This window comes from Oryctolagus cuniculus, chromosome 14 (assembly GCF_051225735.1).
Source record: "Oryctolagus cuniculus isolate XC-2025 breed Fujian yellow rabbit chromosome 14, ASM5122573v1, whole genome shotgun sequence".
In the NCBI taxonomy this organism is placed as follows: domain Eukaryota; kingdom Metazoa; phylum Chordata; class Mammalia; order Lagomorpha; family Leporidae; genus Oryctolagus; species Oryctolagus cuniculus.
The window spans coordinates 60,708,318-60,729,444 of NC_142880.1; the positions used below are offsets into that span (position 1 = coordinate 60,708,318).

The following is a 21,127-nucleotide window of genomic DNA, read 5'->3' on the forward strand; positions in this document are numbered from 1 at the left end:
CACAGGCTACATCCAATATGGGCTGCACACATCCCAAGTGACATCTTACCCACTGTGCCAGAGGTCCACCTCTGTCCTTATTATCAATTTATTTGAAAATAGTACAACTTAAAAAATACATTGGGTCAAAATACATTTAGAACTAAATAATCAGAATTAAAGTGATTAATAAGATGCTACAAGATAATCTGACAGTGAAGTCTTTCCTCTTACAAATGCTTCTTTTAATTAAAGATTTATTTATTTATTTGAAATGCAGACTTAGAGGAAGAGACAGGGAGAGAGAGCAATCCTCCATCTACTTGTTCACTCCTCAGATGGCTGCAATGGCTAGGACTGGGCCAGGCTGAAGCCAGGAGTCAGGAGCTTCTTTCAGATCTTACACGTGCATACAGGGGCCCAAGCACTTGGGCCATCCTCTGCTGCTTTCCCAGGCAGGTTAGCAGGAAACTGGATTGGAAGTGGAGCAGCTGGGTCTCGAACCATTGCTCACAGTATGCCAGCATTACAGGTGGAGGCTATATCCACTATGCTACAACACCGCCCCTAACAAATGTTTCTTAAATGCCTATTATATAATAGGCACTACTCAGGTTATTGGACACACCAATGAGTAAAAATGTAACTAACTACCCTATTTTAAATTTAAAAGAAAATTATAGTCCCTGAAATGTTGACAGATTATTTTCATAATTCAGACTTCTGTTCTGAACCAAATATATTTTGACAATATGTAATTTGCCCATTTGCTTCTCCAAGTGCAGTTATAACACAGGCAGAAACTTCATTTTAGTTATACTTTTTTTCTAGTAGAGAACAAGTCAGATAATATATTTTATTAAATACAAAAATATGTACATGTTACACAAATTATTTTAGTGAAAACTACCCAGGAATTTACCAAATTCCTTAATGATTGGATTTCTGTATCTTGCTTTGGCCAAAAACCTGTGACAGGTCATGGAAGGGAGCTAGTGAGTACTGAGGACATTTAGCAGTCCTGAGAACAAGGAGGAATTCTTGTCTGGAACTCTGAAGACGGTTTCATATCCTGTACACAGATTTCTTCAAAAGGGATACTTTAAAAATAAAAATAGGTTATATAAAGAATTGTTTAGATGGGTTTAGTAATGCCTCAACTTCGGCATTTGTGAAGAAATCACATGTAAAAGCTGTCACCTCAATGGAATTAAATACTATTTTAAAACAGCACCTTAAACTAGTGGTCCCAGACTTTGGCAGGCGTAAAACAGATTGTAGGCCCCACCTGCAGAGTTTCTGACAAGTTCCCAGTCTGCCGGTCTGAGCAGGACATCCAAACTAGTAAGTCATGCCCACGTGTTTGGTTTTTCTAATAGAGAATAAATAAAAGAACATTTCAGCCACAGCTTCATCAAACTTACAGTCTTTACAGACTCCTGAAATGTTCTACTGGAGAATATATAATTTGTTTGCCTTGGCTGACAGTTAATTCCCGAGTTCAAAGAACAGAAACATAGGACAGTCTAACACTGGAAAATCTATGACTACAAGAAAATATTTATTTACAAAATTTACAGCAATACTCAGAGTAGAGGGTTTTTGTTCCAGTTCTTCCCTATGCCTCTTCCATATGGAAAAAATCCAAGAAGAAATCATGAAGAGTACTATATCAGAATGAGAACACAACCTAACAAAATGTGTCACACTTGTATCCTGTCGGTTCTCACATTCAGTACTCAGATTCACAAACTTCTTCATCTGGGCAGCAGTAATATTCCACAAAACATATTTGTCCATCTTCATTTTTAATCATGTACTGTAATGAGAGGAATCCTCGGTTATCTGTCCGAATGGATACTTTACAAGACAGGACTAAGGCCTTTGTAGAGGGTTTCAGTAGAGAGATCTTGTACCTGTACAAGAACAAATAACAAGCTGTGATTTGGACATAATGCAGTGCTTACAATTCCAGGCAAAGGACAAAAACTTAGCCAAGAACTACCACACAGTAAAAATAAAATACTTATCTAAGTACTAATATTTTCTCTTCATTTTTTATTCATCCATTATTACAACTCCAACTCAGTAAGTAAATCCAGCAGCCTACCATTCCTTTTTAAAAAATAGTACATACTTTTAACAGTAAAGTTAATTTTTAAAGAAAAATTTGGCATTTAACCTCACCTTCATCACTGGTGGCAATCTCTACATTAAGAACTAACCCTGGGGCTGGCGCTGTGGCATAGCAGATAAAGCCGCTGCCTGCAGTGCCAGCATCCCATACGGGTGCTGGTTTGAGTCCTGGCAGCTCCACTTCCAATCCAACTCTACGCTATGGCCTGGGAAAGTAGTAGAAGATGGTCCAAGTCCTTGGGCCCCTGTACCTTCCTGGGAGACCCAGAAGAAGCTCCTGGCTCTTGGCTTTCAATCAGTGCAGCTCTGGCCATTGCAGCCATCTGGGGGAGTGAACCAGTGGATGGAAGACCTCTCTTTCTCTCTCTGCCTGTGCCTCTCTATAACTCTGCCTTTCAAATAAATAAACACATCTTCAAAAACAAAAACTAACCTGTTAACTTGAGTCTGATTACAAAGGAATGTTTCCATCAAATCAGAATCTTTGGGATAGTCAAGGTGGGAGCTTCCTGCATTTCCAAAAGTAGACAACCTGCAATTGAAAATGAGCGAGTTGTTTATTCTTTGGCCCAACACTAAACCACATCAGGATCCAAATAAAACATTTCCTTATGAAGCTCATTCTGGCAGGTGAAACAGACATCTAAGTGTTTACAACGCACTGTAACAAGTGCCATAGTAAAGATTCCCACAGGATGCTGTGGGAATATAGGGCAACTGGCAACTACACCACAGCTTTAAGAAAATCAAGTTGCAGAAGTAATGGGGGGAGGGTGGACATGACATTCAATTTCATTCCTTAATCCTACTGTTATCAAATAGCTTTTCCTTATCCTTAAGTCAAAAATATACAAGGAGAGAGAACCGACGCTTGACGGAAAACCCTGAAGTACACGGTAAGTACACGGTAAACCTCGGATCCTGTCCCCTCTTGTACCACCAACCAGCTGCAGCATTTCTGAATCTTAAGGCAGTTTCATGATTTGCCTTGCTCCACAGTATCAACCACTTGTGTGTAAACAGTTTGCAAATGTGGATATGTTGATTTGATCTCCACAAATTTATTAGACATTTGCTATGGGATTTTGCTATGGCATGTTGGTAGGTCTAAGAGCAGTGATAAACACACCTAGGTGTCAATTTTCTTCATGCACCATCTTCCAGCTGTTAGTTTTCCCAGAGTCCATTCTTCTCTCTTTCTGTAACATAACCCCTTCCTCTAAGCATTTCATCCATGCCCAGCCATGATGCTGGTTCCCAAATCTACATATCCAGATTAGACTGACTTGTCAGTGCTGTACCTATATATCCAATTACCCCAAGTATTACAGGCACCTTTAATTTGACCTAACCAAGTCCCACCTTCACATCACTAAATCATTTCCCACCCTAGAGATGAAAAATATCATATCTAGTTCGCATGGTGAGAGAGATGACTTAGAAAGGGGTCCTACAGAATACTATTAAGTGCCTGTAATGGCAATTCATATCACCAATGGGTCAAATGCCCACCTCTTGACTAATATTTTAATAAAATACCCAAAGCCAAAATTTTAACTGCCTAATGCTATGAGAAAGGCATGAAATTCTTCTAAAGTAGATACAAAATAAACAACTTTTACCTCTTAGCACTTATGTATTTAGCTTCCTTACTCTTAGTATTTCAAGAGAATATTTCAAGAGAAAAGAAACATTTAGATTTTTCTCTCTGAATTGTTAGAATCTTCACATCAATTTTCATCCTGCAAAGACTTGCCAGGAGCAGCTGGGCAGTTTCTGACAGGTGTTCCTACTGCAATTGCCCTCCCCCGGAAGCTTTCTTTGGCAGATCCTCCTCCAGGACCCATGTGTCTGCTGGTATCAGAAGGATCTCTAAGCAGGATGCTTCTGAAGGGCTTGCAAGTGTGTTCTCTGCTGTTTCACTGTGTCTTCACCTTCAATTCAACATAGTCCTCTCATAATGCTCTCTAAGATGGATCTGCATATGGCAGGTGATCAATAGTAAATGAAACGTAGAGAAAACATCTGCTCCCCTTTACATCCTGAACTAGGGTGAATTAAGAAAAAATATATATATATAACACAAACACTTTCTCCAAACATTTAAGTGCATTTTTCTTCATGATATAAACTGATTTACAATCATCAGTAGTATGACAATGAAAACCCCACTGATTTGTGAATTAGGAGACTGGGCTTCTCATCTAGAAACCAACGTGACCTAACTATGAAATCCTATATATTGAGTCTTCTTGGGTCTTAAGTTTCTTGAGCTGTAAAATTACGGAAGTTCTGAAAATTCTATTAAGTTTGACCATAAAAATTCTACATCTTCAGTGAGGAGACAGCATACAGACCAAATAACCATAACTATACTGCTCTCAAGTACCTGAAATAAGGCTTGTCAGGAGACATGGTGATCTGTAGGACCTCACTTGTCATATCCAACTCGGAAAATGCCTCCCGGAGTCCCTCTGACTGCAGAATAATTTTATTAATAACGTTGGTGCTGCAAAAATCAAAATCCAGAGTATCCTCAGGCTCCTGAGTATTGATCTTGCAGACTGTCACCACTCCGCCTTCTTCCAGAAACAGCATCAAAGGGTGGCCGTAACCCTGGTAACACATCCGAAGTGCAGTTAGAGTCCCTAAAATGGTGAAGAAATCACACCGCTAGTTAATGGCAGGGAAAAGCAGAAACCAGTTCTGGGAGCAATTTATTGTATTCAAAATTTGTTTGCATTCTTAAGAAATCCTGTTTATAAGTTATGTTTTCATTTCTTTTGGGCATTATTTTTAGGAATGGAGGAATTCAGTAACCATAAATGTAAAACTATAGGAATCCCCAGAAGAATTATTTTATTTTGTAGGAAAGCAAGTTGGATATTAGGCAAAATTCAGCTATGGTTCTCTAGATAAAATACTTTAGTTTTATCCTGACAATTCCACTATTTCTGGTTATACATGTTTTAATACATTGCTTTCTGGCACTCCGTTATGGGATGTGGCAGCTTAACCTGTGGTGCCGCACTGCCAGTGCCCTATAAACACACTCTTTCTTACTTGACACTCGAAAATGTCAGGGTCCACAAGAGTAACCACTGACAAAGAAACTGGTTTAAGAAATTCTTTTAAAGAAATGCTTTTATGCTAAATAACATTGCATTATTCTCATTCTGTATAATGCTGTTGTGTCTTTATAATAAAATGGTTTACCTGGCGTAGGACTTGATCCAAAAATTGATAAGCAGTCTAAAAGGACAGTTAAATTAATGCGAAAAGTAATGGACTCTTCCTGAACTATGAACTCTTGAAATATTCCAGCCTAAGAGAAGATAAGCACAGAGATGGTTACACATATTAAAGACTGAAAACTCACATATAAGATTCTAGGTTTCACTGTTTTAAAAATAACTATACTGTGCTGACCCCATGAGATGTTACCTAATTACCAATCAAAACATCTTAGTTTTGTCAACTGTTTTCCATTAGAACATTACTGCTCAGTGAAGATGCAACAGTAATGGAGCTCCCATGCAAAACCTTGTGAAGGGTCCTTTCTCTCCGTTTTTTTTTTTTTTTTTTTTTTTTCTGGTAAGGATTTACTTATTTGAAAGTCAGAGTTACACAGGCAGAGAGATGGAGAAAAGAGTTTCCATATGCTGGTTCACTCCCCAGATGGCTGCAACAGCCAGGGTTGAACCAAGCCAGGGCCAGGGGCCAGGAGCTTCTTCCTAGTTTCCCGTGTGGGTGGCAGGGGCCCAAGCACTTGGGCCACCTTTGGTGCTTTCCCAGGCCATTAGTAGGGAGCTGGATCAGAAGTGGAGCGGCCTGGCCGTGAAACAACACAGATATGGGGCGCCAGGATCTCCATACCACAAAGCCGCCCCTCTCTCCGTTCTTGCATGTAAAACTGTCCTTTTTTGTGCCCATCAGTATGGCTAAGGTCATTTGGAAAACAATCTAACAATGCATTGTGTGATACTAGTTTTCAGTTTCTTTGAGAAGAATCAAGTCTTATTTATTCTTCCATGCCTGGGGTCATAACTGTGAACTCAGGTGTTTAAAAACAAAACAAAACAAAACTGAGGGGCTGGCGCTGTGGTGCAGTGGGTTAACTCCCTGGCCTGCAGCGCCCGCATCCCATATGGGCACCGGTTCGAGACCTGGCTGCTCTGCTTCCAATCCAGCAAGATGGCCCAGGTCCTTGCGCTCCCGCAACTATGTGGGAGACCGGGAGTAAGCTCCTGGCTCCTGGCTTCAGATCAGCGCAGCTCCGGCCGTTGTGGCCATCTGGGGAGTGAACCAGTGGATGGAAGACACCCCCCCCCCCCGCCTCTCCTCTCTCTGTGTAACTCTGACTTTCAAATAAATAGATAAATCTTAAAAAAAAAAAAAAATGAGCAGAATCCAAAATCTTTTCTGAACCATACAAATATTTCTGTGTAAGATTCTATTACAACCAAAAGAAGGAAAAGCATTTTTCTAATAGGGAAATAGCTACTAAAGAGCATATAGTCTGGAAACAAACATTTGGGGTTCTTATCTCAACTGTTGGGACTGCTGGCAAATCGATTAACTGTTTGCACATACGTAAAACGGAAGCAACAGAAGGTGTGGGGCTACGGTGAGGATCAGATGAGCCGAACACCTAGAGGACTGGCTAGCCTAGGGTTTAGCTTTATAAACGTCAATCATTATCATTATTCACCATTATCTCTGTTAAGATGGGGAAAGAATGTTTCCAGGAGAGAAGACACCTTAAACGCCATTCTGTTTTCAGACTTAATACTGAGACCTTTCTCGGGCTGGAAGGCGCCCGTTGCGTACCTGGATGAAAGCGTTGGCTTGCACACACTTTGCATTTTCCACTGTGACTCGGATTCCATTCTTAGTAGCGAAGCAGGTGGCGTGCTCGCGGAAGTGAATGGCTTTCAGGATCGTGGAGAGGTTCCTGACGTTGTCCAGGCTGGCCACTAGGCTGTACTGGACACTCTCGTCCTGGATCCGCTGGGTGAGCAGCGGCATCCTGCCTGGCACCTGGGGCCCACACCCGCTCCCGCGGATCTCAGAGCACCTGCCGGGGGTCGGAGATAACGTGAAAGGGGCCAGGCGAGGCGCCACTGTAACTGTGACCCTGCGGGGGATTCTTGTCTTCCCAGTGCGGACGGTAACACGGGGAAAGTAGCTCAGAACGAAAACACGCAACCCACAAAGGAGGTGCACTAGGGGGCCAGTCACGCCACTTATCCCCGGATCCGCTCGGGCCACCTCGCGCCACCAACCTGGCTTGCAACCCGACAGGCAACCGGGGTGGGGGCGCTCGGGTCCTAAGAGTTTCTCCCAGAGTCCGAGACAACCAGTTCAGCTGCCCGCGGGAGACCACCCGCTTCCTAGGGCCGGGATCGCGAGCGCCGGAAATCCTACCCTTGTAGAGGGGGCCAGACACCCGAGAGCCCGGCCCAGCCTGGACACCGAGCAGGCGAGCTGCAGCTCCCGGAATACCACGGAGCGGGCGGCTCAGCTCCCGCCACTCTCTTCAGACCAGCCCTCCGCTTCGGCCACCGTCACCACAGAGATGGAGGAGGCCTAGAGAGTCGCACGGCGGCACCACCGAGATCGGAAGTAAGCGCCAGAGAGTCGCGGAAGAGCCATAGAGGAGAGCGAGCGGTACCATAGAGACCGGAAGTAAGCGCCAGAGAGCCACGGAGGAGCTATAGAGGAGCGCGTGCGGTACCATAGAGACCGGAAGTGGAGCGAGCGGTGGAGTGGGGGGAACCGGAAGAAAAGCCAGTAGTGGTGTCGAGGCAAGATGGCGGCCACCAAGAGGAAGCGGCGTGGAGGGTTGCCGGTGCAGGCGAAGAAGCCGAAAAAAGACGACAGAGATGCCGGGCCGCAGGCAAAGAGTGGCGTCACGACAGAAGAGGTGGAGGAAGAAAACAGAGACCGTATCCCCGGCCCCGTGTGCAAGGTAGAAGCGGTTACCGCTGCGGCGGCGGCGGCTCCACGCGTCTTCCCCGGGACTCCCTAAATCTCTCTTCCTTTCGGAGTAGCTGGGGTGTTGGGGGAGCTCGTTCCCAGCAGTCCTCTTGGACGGTCTGTGCACGATGTGTGCACCTAACTCGTACACGCCGCCGTCCCCGTTTAGGTGGTGGGCTTTGGAACCCTCTTTACCCGGCGTAGGGGAGAACTCAGCTCAGGTGTTTCCATGGGCTTTTCCTTGTTCTTTTCTACCTCTTTTGGAGGGTGTGTTTTTGCGAAGTTGTTTCGGTCTGTGCTGCCGTGGTTGGCCAGTGTCAGTCGGGAACCCTGAAGCTCGCCTTGGGAACCTTTGGAAAGTTGTTCGTGGGATGAGGCCTTTGACGCCTTGATCTGGGTCTTGAACTGAAGGGATAGTGAAAAATACGTCAGATCGTATAGCTGTCTCACCAAACACGCTTCTAAGGAGCCGTGTGCGACTGTCCAGTTAGGCTTCCTCTGGCTTGAGGGATTGCAAGGCCGACCAGCGTGGGACCTCTTCCCCCGGAGATGCTGGCGGTCAGGAGAAAACCAAGAATGTGCAGGAGCTGATGGTGGTGGTCCAGAAGATGAGCACAGGTTTCGGAGTTAGCCTTCAGCCGAGAGAATTCCCTAATCTAAGACGGACCCTGGGGACGTTAACTTCTGTGTCCCCCGTGCTTAGTGGTAGCCTAGCCGGTAGTCGGTGTCGGTGACGTTTGGTGCTGGTTTCTCATCTGCAGATTAAGAGGAGCGAGATACTTTTGGTGAGGAGTAAACTGGGCCTCTAGATCGTCAGTAAATGGGAATGCTCTCCCTCCTCCTTTAAGGAGCTAGGAAGAAGTGCGGTCATATCTAAGTCACGCCGTGGTGCCGTCGGTGGCAATGCGAGAGAGTGAGATTGCTTTTACCCTAAGATGAGAAGGAATCATGGAGAACTTAGCCTTTGAGCTGGGTTTCAAAGGGAAGGGGAGAATTTTGGTCCAGAATGAGAGGGAGTAGTCTGAGGGAAAGGTAGAAGAGTTGATTAAAGGTGTTGAAGTGGGTAAGAGCCTGAAAATCTTTTTTTTAAAAGAAGGGTAGAGAGAGATTGGCCTAAGCCTGGAGTTGTTGTGGAGCAGCGGTTCTGGAAAGATGAAAACGTGGTTTAGCCCATTTTAGAGTCCAGTATTAAAGCTGCCTTATTTTTGGACTTGTTTAGAAACCGTGGGAGGTAGGGTGAGTGAAGCTGTGCTTAATAAAGCTTTAGCTGCTGCGGTTGGCTGTGTCTGTTACAGGAGCTCCTGTCTAGGAAGAGGGGCCATTGAAGAAATTTGCAGTTGATTCAAAGTTATAAGGACCTAAGTAAGGTCAGTGTGGACAAGAAAGGAACAAGAATTACTGCGAAGAGAAATTGGTAGCATTTATTTGTGCTGATGAAATGGAAAATAAGCACCAGTGGAAGATTCAGCAACCTCAGTCTGAAGTAAACACTCAGCATGTACAGGCTTTTATTCCTTTTATTCCCTAAACAATACAGTATAACAACTGTTTCTGAAGCATTTACATTTTATTGGGGATTATAACTAATCTAAAGGTGATTTAAAGTCTACAGGAAGTGCACATACTCTTGCCATTTTACATCAGAAATTGGAGGAAGAGGGGACTGGAACTAATCCTCTGAGGGTGCTGGGGGTGACTGTAGATTTTTCTGGCTGGAAAGAGTTCCTTACTCTCCTGTAGAATTGATGATTGAAGCTGTCTAGATAGAAGCGCTCTGCGATGGAGAGAACAGAAATATTAAAGAGAGAGTAAGAAAGCCTTTAGGGTTATGAGAAGGAAGTCAAATAGCTTCTTAAACAATACTAAGAGACAAGATAGGTTTGAGATTTTAAAAGTTCACTCGCTCTTTTTTTTAGGGCAAGTGGAAAAACAAGGAACGGATCCTTATCTTTTCTTCCAGAGGAATAAATTTCAGGACAAGACATTTAATGCAGGACTTGAGAATGCTGATGCCTCATTCTAAAGCAGGTAGCTTTGATATTATATGCTTTCAAGACTTGTGTCTATAACACTGCTTCTGTGTGTTTAACTTCCATGTATATTGACTTACACAGTGTTGTCAGATAAAGAACCACAGTACCTCTGAAGATCCAGGGGTGCCTTCATAAAAATGCTGTTGGAGGTCATGAGATAGTGGGATTATTTGACCTTTTAAAGGATTCAAGCCTGCTATGTGTTGCCTTTTTTTTTCTTTTTTCTATGTTTAGTTTCATCTACTTGAAACACAGAGCAACAGAAAAAGAGATCTTCCATCTGCTGGTTTGCACTCCAAATGCCCACGATGCCTAGATTGGGCCAGGCCAAAGCCAGAAGCCCAGAGTTCATCTGGGTCTCTGTGGGCATCAGGGGCCCAAGCACCCAAGCCATCATCTGTTGCCTCTCAGGGTACATTAGAAGAAAGCCGGGTTGGACGTGGTGAAACTGGAACTCTAACTGGCAGCCCCACCCATATGGGATGCTGGTGTCCCAGGCAGTGGCTTAGCCTGATGTACCACAATGCCCGCCTGAACCTTTTTTAAAATCTTTTTTTATTAAAAAAAAAAAATCATAATCCTGGAATAGGATTTAAAACACCTTTAGGTTGGGCTTAATCTGTTTTATGCCAAGTTATTTTTTTTTTTTACCAGTTTTCTGTAAGTAAATGAAGAATATCTAGTTTTGAATTTTGGATAGAGGTAGTACCATTGTTTAATTGATTTTGTGCCTGTGTTAAGAGGTGCTTTTGGTTTTAATTGGCTGAACTTTGGTTGTAATTTAACTTAGTGTTTTTATCAGTGCTTTCAAACTGAAATTACTGGAATATCTTTAGATATTTTAAACTACTAGAAATTTGAATTTGTTTACACTTTTTCTGTAATTCATAACTAAGTTTTTAAATCCATTTTCTTCCACAACTCTGATTCAAAATTTAGTATATTAAAAAAGTTTCTTAATGACTGTTTTCCCAAACTGGTTCTTTGAACAGTTCTATGAGAATTTTTCCATTTTTGAAAGGATTCAGGCTGCCTAAAGTCTGAGAAATACTGCTTAAACCATAGTTGATAATTCTTTAGGATTGTTTTCTACTTAGTGATGTTCTTTGCATTTAAAAAAAGAATTGCATTGTGGCACAGCAGGTTAAGCCATGCTTGGGACACTGGCATTTCCTAGTGGAGTGCAAACTCAAGTCCCAACTGCCCTGTGCTTCTGACCCAGCTTTCTGCTTATGTGCCTGGCAGGTAGCAAACGGTAGCCTAAGTGCTACCCCTGTGGGAGACCCAGATGGGGTTCCTGCCTCTTGGCTTTGGCCTGACACAGGCCCCGTTGTGAACCATCAGCTGTAAGATCTCTCTCCTTGTCTCCTCCTGTCACTCTGCCTTTCAAGTAAATATTAAAAGAAGAATTGAGGTATTTGAAGTAGTTGGGTGTTTTTATAAAATGTTTTAACTGAAGAGTATAAAAACACGTAAATTATTTTCTAGATAGTAGGTGTGGTTTGATTGAAGTAATTTTGTGGTCTTTTATTTACTTGCTTTTTTTTTCTTTTTATAGATACTAAGATGGACCGTAAAGATAAATTGTTTGTGATTAATGAGGTAATTTTATGAAGTAATTACAGGAAATATTTTACTAGAGATGTGTAAGTTTGGGGGCAAGTGTTCATCTCAGCAGTTAAGCCACTGCCTGGGACATGTGCCTCTCATGTCCTGGGTTGAGTCCCAGTTCTGCGTTCCATTCCAGCTTCCTGCTGTGCTCAGGTGGTTGAGTCCCACATGGAACTGGGTTGAGTTCTTAGCTCCTGGCTTCAGCCTGGCCCAGCTCTGGCTGTTAGGAGCATTTGGGGAGTGAAGTAATAGATGAGAGATTTTATCCCTCTGTTCCTTCCCCTCTCTTTCAAATAAATACAACTTAAAATTTTTTTAATTAAAATAAGTCAGTTATTTGGTGATTTTTAAAAATTACTTTATAGAAGATATTCAGGGGACCGGCACTGTGGCACAATGGCTGCAATCCTGGCATCCCATAAAGGAGCACAGGTTCAAGTACTGACTGCTCCAGTTGTGATCCAGCTCCCTGCTAAAGCACCTGGGAAGGCCGAGGACAGCGGCTCAAGTCCTTGGGGGACCCTGCCACCCATGTAGAAGACCTGGATGGAGTTTCTAGCTCCTGGCTTTAACCTGGCCCAGCCCTTGCCGTTGTGGCCATTTGGGGAGTGAACTAACAGATGAAAGACAGATCTCTCTTTATTGCTCCCATGTTCTGTGTCACTCTGCCTTTTAAATAAATAAAATCTTTATTTTAAAAACTTTTAGAAATAAATTTTATTGACCTTTTAATAACTAGTTTTCAGAAATTTTATTGTGTTTGGTATTTTATATCTTATAATTTAGTTTTAAGTATATATTATTTGAAGTCATTGGTTTTTTTTGTTTTGTTTTGTTTTGTTTTTGACAGGCAGAGTGGATAGTGAGAGAGAGAGACAGAGAAAAAGGTCTTCCTTTTGCCGTTGGTTCACCCTCCAATGGCCTCCACGGCTGGCGCGCTGCGGCCAGCGCACCGCGCTGATCCGAAGGCAGGAGCCAGGTGCTTCTCCTGGTCTCCCGTGGGGTGCAGGGCCCAAGCACTCCACTGCACTCCTGGGCCACAGCAGAGAGCTGGCCTGGAAGAGGGGCAACTGGGAAAGAATCCGGCACCCCAACTGGGACTAGAACCCGGTGTGTCGCCGGCGCCGCAGGTGGAGGATTAGCCTATTGAGCCACGGGGCCGGCCTGAAGTCATTGTTATGTCTTGTCCCATCAAGCATACTGAAAGTTCCTGGAGAGAGAAGGATTATATCATTTTTTTCTCCCTCACTGTACCAGTGTCACAGTAGGTACTGTTAATCAGCATGTATAGTATACAATTTCAAAGGTGTTAAATATTTATAGAAAACCCATGTGTTAAAACATTTTGCCAATATTAAAAGTGCTATCTATAGGCACTTTGGTGCAGTAGTTAACATGCTGTTTAGGATGCTTGCATCCCATAAGGGAATGCCTGGTTTGAACCCCAGCTCTGCTTCACGTTTCAGCTCCCACTAATGTGTACCCTGGTAGGCAGCAGGAGATGGCTCAAGTACTTGGGTTTCTGTAACCCACATGGGATTGAGTTCTGAACTCCTAGCCTCAGCCTGGCCCAGCCTTGGCTGTTGCAGGCTTTTGGGAAGTAAACTGGCACATTGGAGTTCAACTCTGTCTTCCTATCTATGTTGATACCTTTGAAATTAGTAAAAATAAAATAATTAAAATATACTGTGTTTGGATTTGCTGATAAAGTGTTATAAGCTAGTGATAGGTTAAATTATCAGTGTATTCTTGAAGGTATTTTTTTTTAAAGCCAATTATTCAAAATTTAGAATGGTTCTTTTTTTTAATATTTTATTTATTTTACTTGAAAGTCACAGTTACACAGGTAGAGAGAGAGGCAGAGAGAGAGGTCTTCCTTCTGCTGGTTCTCTCCCCAGATGGCTGCAATGGCTGGAGCTGAGCTGAGGAGCTGAGCCGATCCGAAGCCAGGAGCTTCTTCTAGGTCTCCCACGAGGGTGCAGGGGCCCAGAGACTTGGACCATCTTCTACTGCTTTCCCAGGCCATAGCAGAGAGCTGGATCAGAAGGGGAGCAGCCGGGACTCGAACCGGTGCCCATACGTGATGCCAGCACTGCAGGCGGTGGCTTTATCTGCTACACCACAGTGCCGGTCCCCGAAATTTAGAATTGTTTTGTTCTCATTCTGTTTTGTTATTGGAAAGCTTTTGTTTATTCTTGTAGTACAGATTTTTGAACCTTGGCTACAATGTGTCATTGTTCTGTGTGCTGAGGAAACATTGTTAAATAGAAAAATGCCCCTGTTGTTATGAAGTTTACAGTCTAATAAGGATGCAAGCTATAGGTTTTCAAAAACCTAGGCTGGGCTGGGAAAGCACCTTTCCATAGGGATAATTTTCAACTTAATATTTGAGTATTTGAGCAGAGACTTTAGGGAAAGAAGGGTAGAGTTGGGAAGCATGTTAGGTAGAAAAGAAGGTAAGTGCAAAGGCCCGGAGTGGCGCACACTTCCTCTAGTTGTGTTTATTCTGAAACTAGTAAGAAACAAAAGCGGCTGCCAGTGTTGTGGCATAGTGGATAAAGCTGCCACTGTGATGGCATCTCATATGGGTGCTGGTTTCCAGTCCAGCTGCCTGCTAATGGCCTGGCAGAAGCTGTGAAAGATGACCTCAGTCCTTGGGCCTCTGCAGTCAGGTAGGAGACACAGATGGAGTTCCAGGCTCCTGGCTTCAGCCTGGCCTTCTTGTGGCCTTTTGGGGAGTGAACCAGTGTATGGGAGCTCTCTCTCCATAGCTCTGACTTTCAAAATAAATAAAGCAATCTTATGTTACAAAAGAAAAAACAGCTGGAGCATTTTTGTAGATGTGTAGTCTCAAGTAGTTAGACTTTATTAGTACTATATCAGATGGTTTATCAGTACTACAGTAATTTAAGACTTAGCTCCTGTAGTGTTTTGTATATTTCTCAAGTATGACTTTGTAAACTTTCAAGACAACGAAGTTCAGTTCAATTTGAAATAAGTTTTGTGTACTTAACACTTCTCACCAGTCCCTTGGTGATTTTATGGAACCATGTCTTCAGAAATGAAATTATAACTGGGGAAGAAGACCTTAAATTTTGTGATCTTAAAAAAGCCAAAAAGTAAAAAAATCAAAATAAGCATTATGAAATGTCTTTGGTTCTATAAGCACTATGTTTGTAGGGTTGACTGCAGAATGCTGTGTGTTGGACATATTTTCAGTTTGTTCACTGGAGAATGGTCAGAAGAAAAGAGGCTTCCAGTAATCTCCAAGTGAGACCTCTTAATACTATAGAATGCTGTGGGCCAAAAAAATAAATAAATAGGTTATTTAAGCCAAAGCAGTAGGCAGAGTGACTACTCTACATGGGTAGAAAGTCTAAGAGGAACTTTAAATGTTTGTTTCTGTAAATAAGTTAGACCTTTGTCACCTACTGAAATATTTAGAGGAAACTGGATATTATGATGAATTACTTAGTTCTCATTTGTATTTATGTTATATGTGTGTACTTTTTTCATTTAGGTCTGTGAAATGAAAAACTGCAATAAATGCATCTATTTTGAAGCTAAGAAAAAACAGGATCTCTATATGTGGTAAGAGTATTACTAAGATTTGGGTTGAACTTACAGAAGTGGACTCATTCTTGGTAGTTCTTATAGGTAGTCATTTATATAAAAGACTATAAAATGAAACAAACTATTCAATTTGGAAAACCTTGAACCCATTAAAGAAAACTAAGTACATTTACATTTTAAGCATGTTGTGCTGTTTCCTGGGAATAGGTGCCTAGCATTTACTACATTCTAAATTGTAACTAATTGAAAAAACTTCCTTCTTTAGGCTTTCAAATTCACCTCATGGGCCATCTGCTAAATTCCTTGTTCAAAATGGTAAGTTGACTTAGTTATAAATATTTTTAATGAGAAAGCTAAAACAATCTTTTGGAGTAATTGTGCCAAAGTTACAACTTTTTTTTTCTAGTTCATACCCTAGCTGAATTAAAAATGACTGGAAACTGCTTGAGAGGTTCTCGACCCCTTTTGTCCTTTGATCCTGTGAGTTCCTCATTCAGTATGGGAGATACAATTACTTATTCTGCACAGTTGTATTTTAGTGGATATAGTTGTAATTGCTTAAAAAAAGAAAACTGTTTTTAAATGTGCACTCAACTGTCAAATAATCTGTTTATTTTATTTTATAGGCTTTTGATGAATTACCACATTATGCTTTGTTAAAAGAACTCTTAATTCAGGTAAACAAAACTTTTCCAGAAAATAGTTTTATAACTGTAAGTGAGCATCTTTTGGACTTTTTGCTAACTGTCAAAAGCATGAATTATGTGTGATATTGTAAGGAGCTAATATACTTTTTTTTTCTTTTAAGATCTTTAGTACACCACGGTATCACCCCAAAAGCCAACCATTTGTGGACCATGTGTTTACATTCTCCATTTTGGATAATAGGATATGGTTTCGGAACTTTCAGGTTAGCTTTATTTTATTTAGACTTTAAAATAAATTGGGATACACAGGGCTTGGAGACACAGAAAATCAGATTAACAGACCCTTTTGTTTTAAATAGCTTCCTTTACCCTAAGAGATTTGTTGCAGATAATTCTATCTCATTCCTGAAGTGACCTCTGTGCACTCTTCTCATGACTGTCAGTTGATACAGGGTTTGAGTTTCCTAACAAGCCACCATATTTTTCATTTTATAAGAAGGAAAACCTATGAGGTACTTGGGTTCCCAATTTATGTTAAGTGCTATAAAGGATACAGTAAAGTACAGTATACAAATATTATAAAATACAGTAAAATATAAGTTTCTGTTCTAAAAGGCTACCATCCACCTGGGGGTTGGTTAAGACAGAGAAAAACATTACTCCTTTAGAAGGCTTAAAGTGAGGACTACTGGATGAGTCATATAGTGACTCATCAGGGAAGAGGTGAAAAAAGCAGGAGTTTGGTGGATTAAGTCTGCAGAAAGGAGGAGATGGGATAGAGACCAGCGACAATAAAATTTCAGATGGTGTAGGTCGTAAGCTAGGCGCTAGTCTGGCATGTTTTTTACTGACTGCCTTGCAGTGTGAGCTAAATGTGTCCCATTCTTAATTTGTATCGTTTGTAAGTTTTCTGTTAATTTCATAATCAGTAATAAATAAATAAAATCATGCCTTTTAATGTGATTTCAATCAGATCTATAATAATAATATATACTTGATTGAATCTTTAAAAGGGTTCTCCCATGGTGTGCTTTAAAACAGTGTATTAATAATGGCCACAATATATTTAAAGATTTATTTTATTTTATTTGAAAGGCAGAGTTAGAGATAGGTCTTCCATCTAACTAGCTTACTCTCCAAATGGCTGCAAAGGCTGAGGCTGGGCCAGGCCAAAGCCAGGAGGCTGGAACTCTATCTGGGTCTTCCACCTGGTGCAAGCCCCAAGGACTTAGGTCATCTTCCACTGCTTCCCTAGGCATGTTTGCAGGGAACTGGATCAACAGTGGAGCTTCCAAGACTCTTTAACAGGTACCCATATGGTATGCTGGCATTGCAGGCAATGGCTTGACCCGCTACGCTACAATGACAGATTCTAGTTGGCTACAACTTTAAAAATATATTTTAAACACAGTTTTTCAAGAATATGTACCTTGGGAGCTGGAACTGTGGCTTAGCAGGTAGACTGCTACCTACAGTGTTGGCATCCTATATGGATGCTTGTTCTCGTTGGGCTGCTCTGTTTCTAATCTTGTTTTCTGCTACGGCCTGGGAAGGCTGTAGAAGATGGCCCAAGTCCTTGGGCCCCTGCACCTGTGTGGGAGACCAGAGGAAGCTTCTGGCTCCTGACTTCAGATCTGCCCAGCTCCAGCTATCACGGCCATTTGGGGAGTGAACCAGCGGGTGGAAGACCTCTCTCTCTCTGCTCACCTCCCTCCCTCCCTTTTCCCTCCCTTCTTCTCCCTCTCCAACTTTCTATAACTTTCTTTCAAATAATAAGTAAATCTTTAAAAAAAAATAAAGAATATGTACCTTATTAAGGAGCAGGTGTCATGGCACAGCAGATTAAGCCACCTCTTCAGATGCCCACAGTCTCATAGCTGAGTTCTGGTTCACATCCCATTACTTACACATCCAACTTCCTGCTAATGTGTTCTGGGAGGTAGCAGATGATGGCTTGCTCAAGTATTAGGGCCTCTGCCACCCATGTCAGAGACCCAGATGTGGTTCCAAGCTCTTGGCTTCAGGATTGTTGTAGACATTTGAGGGTACAGTAAACCAGCAGATACAAGATCTCAAAATACCTGTCTCTGTTTCTGTCACTTTTCCTTTCAAGTAGATGAAAATAAATATATTTTAAAAAAAAAAGTTTTCAAAAATGCTTTTATATTAAACTGAGAAGCAAGATATGAACCAAATTAAAATTATTTAATTTGAAAGGACACACTAAGAAAAGGTTTGTATTTTGTCATACCAACTCTGTGTAACTAGTGATAGATTTCAGAAAATATTGATGCATTGGCACTTGTCAGGATTCACCTCTACCTTAATTTTGCTGATTGTAAGTTATTTAGGCACACTTATAATGAGGTTATAGGCAGTATATCTTCTAGGATAGTATATTCAAACCAAAATGAAATGTTTCCCTTTTTATTAAAGATCATAGAAGAAGATGCTGCTCTTGTAGAAATAGGACCTCGTTTTGTCTTAAATCTTATAAAGATTTTCCAGGGGAGTTTTGGAGGACCAACTTTATATGAAAATCCTCACTACCAGTCTCCAAACATGGTAAGCTGTTTCATTGTTAATGGTCTTTGTTGTACCAGAACATTTCTATGAAATAATTAATGTTCTCTTTTACCTATGAAACTGAATTTGGTGTTTGCTGCATAAACTTGAAAATTTCTACTTTTTTTTTAATGACACTGTGTGAAGGGAAATAGTTTTCATAAGTGAATGTCTTTGCCTTATTAAAATGTGTAATTTTTTTCTAGCATCGGCGTATTGTAAGATCCATGACAGCTGCAAAGTACAGAGAGAAACAGCAAGTGAAGGACGTGCAGAAACTGAGAAAGAAAGAGCCGAAGACCGTACTTCCCCATGATCCCACTGCAGATGTTTTTGTTACTCCAGCTGAAGAGAAACCCATAGAAATACAGTGGGAGAAACCGGAACCTAAAGTTGATTTGAAAGCAAGAAAGAAAAGGATTTACAAGAGGCAAAGGAAAATGAAACAGAAGATGAACAAAGGGAATGCAAAGTGAATCCGCGGGTGACCAGATTTGCAGTTAGCGTGTATTTATTCCATACTGAATATGTAAATACTTTATTTTCTAGGTTCTCTTAGGTCTATTTAGTGTGACATTGAATAAAGGAAAATTTTAAATCTTGATGATGTTTTTCTAAATAAAATAAAACCAGAACTGATAAGTTAATTTGTTTTTCTTTTCAAAGTTTTTGTGTGTGTGTCAGTAAAAAAGCATACTCAAAGGTTAGTCCTCTTTTGGTTTAGCAAAGTTGGAATTCAGCTTTGTTATTTTGGGGTCCTAATTACTTGTAAAACAAAGTAATCAGTTTCTTATTGGAGGTTTCATTTTTATCTCTTTTGGGGGTGGGAAGGATGGGCTGGCTTAGGTGTTTGCAGTGAGCATTTCTACACAGTTTGTTTCCTAGAAGTAGAACTCGGGTCAAATGTTTTGAACACTATTATTTTTGCTTAATTCTCCAAAAATTGTACCTCACCAGAAGTTAGAGTTAATTCCTTGTACCCTTGCCAGTGGTGAAATAATCTGTCATTGGATTTAAAAAAATCATTTTTGGTCAGGTATTGGTTTTTCTTGAGTGATTGTGTGTGTGTGTTTTGAAGATTTATTTACTTATTTGAAAGTCAAGAGTTACACAGAGAGGAGAGGCAGAGAGCGAGAGGTCTTCCATCTGATGGTCACTCCCCAGTTGGTTTCAACGGCTGGAGCTGCGCCAATCAGGAGCCAGGAGCTTCTTCCAGGTCTCCCACAAGGGTGCAGGGGCCCAAGGGCTTGGGCCATCTTCTCCTTTTCCAGGCCATAGCAGAGAAGTGGATTGGAATAGGATCAGCCGGGACTAGAACCGGTGCCCATATGAGATGCCGGCACCTTAGGCCAGGGCGTTAACCTGCTGAGCCACAGCACCAGCCCCCATAGTAAGGTTTTTCTAGACATCTTCTTTAAGTTATATTTAAATTTTTTTAAACGATTTATTTATTTATTTGAAAGAGTTACACAGAGAGGAGAGGCAGAGAGAGAGGGGTCTTCCATCCACTGGTTCACTTCCTAAATGGCCGCAGTGGCTGGAGCTGTGTCAATCTGAAACCAGGAGCTTCTGTGTCTCCCACGCGAGTGCAGGGGCCCAAAGATTTGGGCCATCTTCTGCTTTCCCAGGCCACAGCAGACAGGTGGATCAGAAGTGGAGCAGCTGAGACTGGAACCATTATGCCATAGCACTGGCCCCACATTTTAATTTCATATTTTAAATCTTTCATGTGGGCAGAACTGTCATCAATCTTACATGGTTTTTTTTTTTTAATTTTGTCAGCATTCCTGGGTTTAAGTAGGCTACCTGAAATCTTCAAAGTCTTCTAAATTGTGCAAGTAATTCAGGTTAGATTTTCAAAATATTTATGGCTAATTAAGGCCAAATCTGGTTGAAAGCAAAAAATAATGGCCATTATGTAGCCTTGGATGAAACTAAGTCATAGTCAATGTTTGTTTTTGAACACCCATGCATATCTACAAAGTTACAGGCAAAGATAGATTTTTTTTTTTTTTAATTTTTGACAGGCAGAGTGGACAGTGAGAGAGAGAGAGAGAGAAAGGTCTTCCTTTGCCGTTGGTTCACCCTCCAATGGCCGCCGCTGCAGCCGGCGCATCGCGCTGATCCGATGGCAGGAGCCAGGATCCAGGTGCTTTTCCTGGTCTCCCATGGGGTGCAGGGCCCAAGCACCTGGGCCATCCTCCACTGCACTCCCTGGCCATAGCAGAGAGCTGGCCTGGAAGAGGGGCAACCGGGACAGAATCCGGCGCCCCAACCGGGACTAGAACCCGGTGTGCCGGCGCCGCAAGGTGGAGGATTAGCCTAGTGAGCCACGGCGCCGGCTCCAAAGATAGATTCTGTTCTTGAGAGCATAAAGTTCCCATTTCCCCTCAAGCTCAGACTTCTCAGTCCATGTCCAGTGCCAATGCCAAAAGGTTGAGGCTGTGGAAAATAAAAGTTTTGAATGGTGACTGGTGACATTGCTGTGTGGAGAAACCTGGTAAGGCTTAGGGTTGGTTTTGATACTAGGGAATAAGGGATAAACAGATTGTTCATTTCAACAGGTGTCAGAAACACCACTAACCCTTCTGTCCTTACCCATAT

At 41.9% G+C, this 21,127-nt stretch overlaps 2 protein-coding genes across 6 annotated transcripts; one reads left to right on the forward strand and one right to left on the reverse strand.

The window, feature by feature from the left end:
* Positions 1-1,519: 1,519 nt before the first annotated feature.
* RAD1 (RAD1 checkpoint DNA exonuclease) lies at positions 1,520-7,724 on the reverse strand. 4 transcript variants are annotated; one of them, XR_016220125.1, is made up of 6 exons: positions 7,543-7,695; positions 6,946-7,192; positions 5,332-5,440; positions 4,505-4,731; positions 2,549-2,647; positions 1,520-1,895 (listed from the first exon to the last, which is right to left on the reverse strand). XR_016220125.1 is itself a non-coding variant. In XM_002714103.6 (6 exons), exons 2-6 carry the CDS (start codon positions 7,141-7,143, stop codon positions 1,712-1,714), a joined length of 849 nt encoding a protein of 282 aa, XP_002714149.3. In that variant the 5' UTR covers positions 7,144-7,192; positions 7,543-7,724; the 3' UTR covers positions 1,520-1,711. The 4 variants fall into 4 exon arrangements, 2 of the variants coding, with proteins under 2 accessions (XP_002714149.3, XP_089168832.1); XR_016220126.1 differs by having other exon boundaries at positions 7,401-7,695; XM_002714103.6 differs by having other exon boundaries at positions 4,505-4,763; positions 7,543-7,724.
* Positions 7,725-7,910: 186 nt separating this feature from the next.
* On the forward strand, positions 7,911-19,170 carry BRIX1 (biogenesis of ribosomes BRX1). Of its 2 annotated transcripts, XM_089312705.1 has the most exons (11): positions 7,911-8,086; positions 9,390-9,461; positions 10,011-10,122; positions 11,686-11,729; positions 15,259-15,329; positions 15,577-15,626; positions 15,718-15,791; positions 15,938-15,988; positions 16,120-16,221; positions 18,395-18,523; positions 18,730-19,170. In XM_089312705.1, exons 3-11 carry the CDS (start codon positions 10,083-10,085, stop codon positions 18,997-18,999), a joined length of 831 nt encoding a protein of 276 aa, XP_089168831.1. In that variant the 5' UTR covers positions 7,911-8,086; positions 9,390-9,461; positions 10,011-10,082; the 3' UTR covers positions 19,000-19,170. The 2 variants fall into 2 exon arrangements, with proteins under 2 accessions (XP_089168831.1, XP_002714177.3); XM_002714131.6 differs by lacking the exon at positions 9,390-9,461.
* The last annotated feature ends 1,957 nt before the right edge of the window (positions 19,171-21,127 follow it).

Bases quoted from the DNA above. Each gene is read 5' to 3' on its own strand.
- RAD1 (XM_002714103.6), bottom strand. From the start codon at position 7,143: ATGCCGCTGCTCACCCAGCGGATCCAGGACGAGAGTGTCCAGTACAGC. The intron at 5,441-6,945 runs GTACGCAACGGG...ATCTTCTCTTAG, and splicing joins AAGCCAACGCTTTCATCCAG to GCTGGAATATTTCAAGAGTT. The intron at 2,648-4,504 runs GTACTTGAGAGC...TTTCAATTGCAG, and splicing joins CCTGACAAGCCTTATTTCAG to GTTGTCTACTTTTGGAAATG.
- BRIX1 (XM_002714131.6), top strand. From the start codon at position 7,928: ATGGCGGCCACCAAGAGGAAGCGGCGTGGAGGGTTGCCGGTGCAGGCG. The intron at 10,123-11,685 runs GTAGCTTTGATA...TTCTTTTTATAG, and splicing joins GATGCCTCATTCTAAAGCAG to ATACTAAGATGGACCGTAAA. The intron at 15,989-16,119 runs GTAAACAAAACT...TTTTCTTTTAAG, and splicing joins TAAAAGAACTCTTAATTCAG to ATCTTTAGTACACCACGGTA.